Here is a 5086-nt window from a genome sequence, read left to right as displayed (position 1 = left end):
CCTCTGTTACACCCAGTGTTAAATACAGAGTATAATTTTTGAAACCATTGACACACCAATACTAGTTACTACATACGCACTCACTGATTCCTACGTCTACACACACATTCACTCATTCACCCATACAATCATTCATACATACAATCACTCATCTTTACAACACTATCATATGCACTCATACACCTATACAGACACTCACACTCTGCCACTCATCCATGGAGTTACTCACACACCTAGTCAGTCCTGTAAAGAATCAATCACAGTTCCATTTTCTAATCTATACAGTTAAACATAGAGTACCTTACATTTTAAAACATATACTAACACATACTTACTCTCTTATAGAATCACTGATACAAGTACACATTGATCTGCACAGAGTCACACACCTCCCAGCCAGCCATACACACACTCAGTCTCCCATACAAATACTTGTGCAACCAATCAATAACCCATATAGCTACTTATATAGCTACTGATGAACACATGCAGCAGCTTGCACAACAACAGACATGCTGATGCACACTTTCAGACAGTTTAGTCACTAACCCGTGCATTTAGTAAGACGCATTTAATCACTCACTCATACAGTCAATCACGCACCTACTAAAACCTTCATTCAGACACTTATACATCCACTCATTCTTCAATATGTAAAACATATTTAAACTTTACAGAAACACATAATCACTGGATGTTGTCATCAGTGATGTCATTTGAGATGTCATCAGTGATGTCATCAGTGATGTCACTGACCATGTCATGAATGATGTAATATGTGACATCATCAGCAGTGGATTGCGGGTGCGCGATATATAGTTAGTGCAACTAACTATATATGGAATTTCAATGGTTTTGTGTGAGTAAAATAAGGTTTTTTAAATGCTAATTCCTAACTATATATGGTCTATAACCTATGGTTTTTTCAGTGAATTTTCAAGGTTTTGTAAATGCTAATTCCTAACTATATATGGTCTATAACCTATGGTTTTTTCAGTGAATATATATATATATATATGTATGTATATATATATATATTTTATTGTTTTGTATTCATTCATGTCATTTATTGTATTTGTAAATGTTAATCTGTGTGTGCATATATTCATTTTTTTAATACATAATTCGTATAAATTTCTTATAACTCTCAAAGTAATACATGATTTCTTTTTATTAAAGTTGTGTTTGGATGTAACTAGAGTACGAGAAATACTTCATTAAAGGATAGTCCTATCAAGAGGGATGGACACGAATTGAATTTAAATTTTAGGCTCTTTTGAACCTAGTAAGTGTCAGACCCACTTTTTCCCTTAAAGCACATACCCCCAGGTACTGCACGTAACTGGGTTACCCCATTGTCTTATATTGACATTGAAGAATCCTGCTGACTTCATCTTGTTCGAACACATGCCCGCATCACTTAGTACACAAGTACACAGCAGGGTTAACATTAGAAATTGCAAAGCTCAACTTTCCTGTAATGTGAAAATAGGGAGGGTGCCCACAATGTTTTATTCTGAGACTTTCAGCTGTGTTTCAGGGTTTAATTCATTTTGGGAAGAATGTTTCTTTCTCGTGAGTATTATCGACTGTTCCAAAATGAGTGATCACTTATTACTAATGTTTCTCTGTATACCCTGTCTGGAAATTAACATTTGCACAGGAGTATGTCTGGCCATGCTTAGTGAAGAACTGTTAGAATTACAGCTCAGAAGCTGAAGGTAGCTTGTGACACCCTTTCAGCTGGAGTAAACACGTTGCTCTACTCAGATTGTTTGCTGCATCGCGCTTTCACAAGGGCGCCCATCAGTGGCTCAAGAGGGCAGAGTGTCCCTCTGTCCACCTCCTCTCAGTCTCCATGGTGCCTACCCTAGAGATATAGGGCTACCAGTGAACACACCCTTGATTGTCGAATGACAGGTGTTGTCTGTGACAGCTGTCAGCTCAGCCAATGGAAGCACAGTATCTCTCTTGCCTTCCATGGCACAGTCTCTCCAGTCAAATCTCAGACACATCACATCAGTCATCTGGCCAGTGACAGTCACATGTCACACAAGCTGGGCGACAGTAGTCCCACCACAGACTCCACAGCCCTCTCTGGTCTTGGAGAACTCCTCCTGTGATCCCACAGTGTCTAAACCATGTGGACCACACGGCTACCTATGGGACCAAGAGCATTAATGCATCCAAGGCCCTTTCGTCCTCCTGTTCCAGACCTTCTCCTGGGACCACTTGCAGTAAACAATCCTGAATTCACCCAGTTGGACTTCTATTACATTTCTTTGCTCGTTTCCTGGGTATGGAAGCAGCAGCAATGGTGCATGTGGTGCCTACAACAGGGTGCAGAAGTTCGATGTCTTCTAGTATGTAAAACCACGGATTACGCTCACAGTTTTCCTTGCAGAGTGCATCCTCTCAGTCACCTTCCTGAGAGCTTCCTTCACCTCTTTGTTCCTCAGGCTGTAGATCATGGGGTTCATCATTGGGGTGACCACTGAGTAGAAGAACGACACAGCCTTGTTCTGCTCGGCCGAGTCAAGGGAGGCGGGTCGAACGTACATGAAGATGACGGTCCCGAAGAATATGGTGACTACAATGAGATGAGAAGCGCAAGTGGAGAAGGCCTTCTTCCTGCCTGTGGCGGATGGAATCCTCAAGATGGTGGCGATGATGCAAACGTACGAAAAGACGATGAGCAGGAACGAGCTCAAGACCACAAGGGCGGACACCATGAAGACACTCAGATCAGCGAGGAAGGTGTCGCTGGTGGAGAGCTTGATGACCGGTCCAACGTCACAGAAGAAATGGTTGATTCTGTGGCTGCCGTGGAAAGGCAATCCAGAGATAATAATGGTGGGACAAATGGGGACAAGTGAACTCACGATCCATGACGCTAACACCATCTGTGAGCAGAACCTGGTGTCCATGACCCGGTGGTAATGCAGAGGATGGCAGATGGCCATGTACCGGTCAAAGGCCATGAGGGCTAGGAAGAAGAACTCCGCAGTGCCGAAGAAGAAGAAGCAGTACATCTGGGCCATGCAGCGCTGGAAGGAGATGGCCTTGTCTTGGGACAGCTGGTTTCTCAGCAGGTTTGGGACAGTCACGGTGGTGTAGCCGATCTCCAAGGTGGAGAAATGGCTCAGGAAGAAGTACATGGGTGTGTGGAGGCGGGCGTCCAGCCTGTAGACAGTGATGATGGTTATGTTCCCCAGTAGAGTAAAGACATACATGACAAGGAAGACCAGGAACAGGATAGTGTTGAGCTGTGGGGGGACCATGAATCCCACAAGAATAAACTCATTCACAGCTGTGCGGTTCTCCATGATAGATCTGTTATCAAGTGGGATCTGCAGAGAAGTGGAATAAAAAAAGGCATAAGGTCAGCAGTCAAGAGCGCATGAAGGAGCTGGCGTTGCAATAAATGAATTACCAGAATCACATGAGTTGACTTAATGGATTCTCACTTAGCTAATATTACCTGTAGGTAGGCTTTCTGTTGTTGGAGAAAGTAGATCAGAGAGAGAGAGAGAGAGTAAGAATGAGAAGAGAGTGGATACATGTAGTGAGAGTGTGCAAAGACTTTGAGAGCAAGATTGTGAGCCAGAGAACTAGAGAAAGAAAGATTATCATTGAAGAGTCGAAAGTCCCTCAGGCAAGAATATTTCATCACCCTGTTCCCAATTTCCCAATTTATGTGGGACTTAACATCTAATCCTGCTTAGAAGGTTTGTGTCACACGTCCTCTTGTGGGACTCTAAGTGATTTGGGGTATGTGACAGGTGGTAACTGATTGCAGACATGGGATACAGGTGATGGCCCTGGTTGTAGGTCCACATGTATAACCCGAACTTTATTGTGTATCTTTTGAGGCTGTTTCTGGCAGCTGACTCCTCAACTCCCTGTGTCCCTGTGCTGTCTCCCTCCTCTGCCTTCCTTCCTCTCATGCAGAGGCCATTATATCATGCAGGTTGTATCATATTTAGACTAAGGGCCCGATTTACAGTTTCGAGGAGAGGGTACTCCATTCCAACATCAACGGAGTACCCTCTCTGACAATCTGAAGGTCTGACACCCTCATTTGGAGTCAGGTGGGCTTCAGTATTTGGACAATGGAGACTACACCATTTCTGCTTCTGACATACAGCTCTGACAGCTCCATAGAGTAAAGGCCACCGGAGGGTTTGCCCTTTTTCTGCCTGTCGTATTTAAAGTGGGCAGACAAATGGCAAGTTTTCACTTTCCGTTACCGTCGGGTGAACCCTGGAATTAAAGGACAGTGAACACTGCAAGATGACATACTTCACCCTCCCTCCACCATGGGAGAAAACTCACATAGCGCAAGGGCCATCGCTTTTTTTAGTTGGCTCCATCATATTGATACAGCCGTTTGGCAAACTTTCAATGAATTTACAGGAACCGTTGTGATGGCAGGCCCTGGAAATGAAAGAGATGTCCACTGAATCGTGTCTTTTGATACTTATCCTCCACTTTCGACACGGTTAAGCATGACAACTTACTGTCCCTACTGGAACAAAGGATGGGTTTATCCGGTCCTGTACTACAGTAGTTTACCTCTTTCCTACACAACAGAACCCAAAGAATCAAGATGAAGCATTCACTCTCTCAACACTCCATGGTCACTTAGGAGTTCCACAGGGCTCTGCACATTCACCCATCCTTCTCAATCTAATCATGGAACCCCTTGCAAATGCGCTGAACTCTGCGAACATTCTATATCACATGTATGCAGACGACACACAGTTGCATATGAAAATCTCCTCCCCAGAGGACTTCATCTCCCTCAACAACACTCTACATAACACTCAAAATTAGCTCACCGGCAACCACCTCATGCTCAACACCAGCAAACGGAATTCCTCCTCATCTCGAACCCCAACCACACACCAAAAATAGATCTCTTGCTGAAGCATCTAACAACCTTTAACTGTTCTCCCCACATCATTGACTCTGCTAAATCATTGGGACTCACCTTAGACAAACACCTGAAAATGCAGGCACATATGAGCAATGCCACCAAAGTAGCTAATCATAAGATGAATATCCTAAGGAAACTTAAACCCTT

General features: G+C 43.7%; 1 protein-coding gene across 1 annotated transcript; it reads right to left on the bottom strand.

Annotated features, from left to right (window-relative positions):
• Positions 1–2360: 2360 nt before the first annotated feature.
• On the bottom strand, positions 2361–3326 carry LOC144757226 (olfactory receptor 6F1-like). Its single transcript, XM_078646367.1, has one exon. It carries the CDS (start codon positions 3324–3326, stop codon positions 2361–2363), a length of 966 nt encoding a protein of 321 aa, XP_078502493.1.
• Positions 3327–5086: the final 1760 nt, after the last annotated feature.

Source organism: Lissotriton helveticus, chromosome 1_1, assembly GCF_964261635.1.
Source record: "Lissotriton helveticus chromosome 1_1, aLisHel1.1, whole genome shotgun sequence".
Classification (NCBI taxonomy): Eukaryota; Metazoa; Chordata; class Amphibia; order Caudata; family Salamandridae; genus Lissotriton; species Lissotriton helveticus.
Note: the sequence above shows the minus strand (reverse complement) of the source record. Positions and strands in the feature narration are given on the sequence as shown.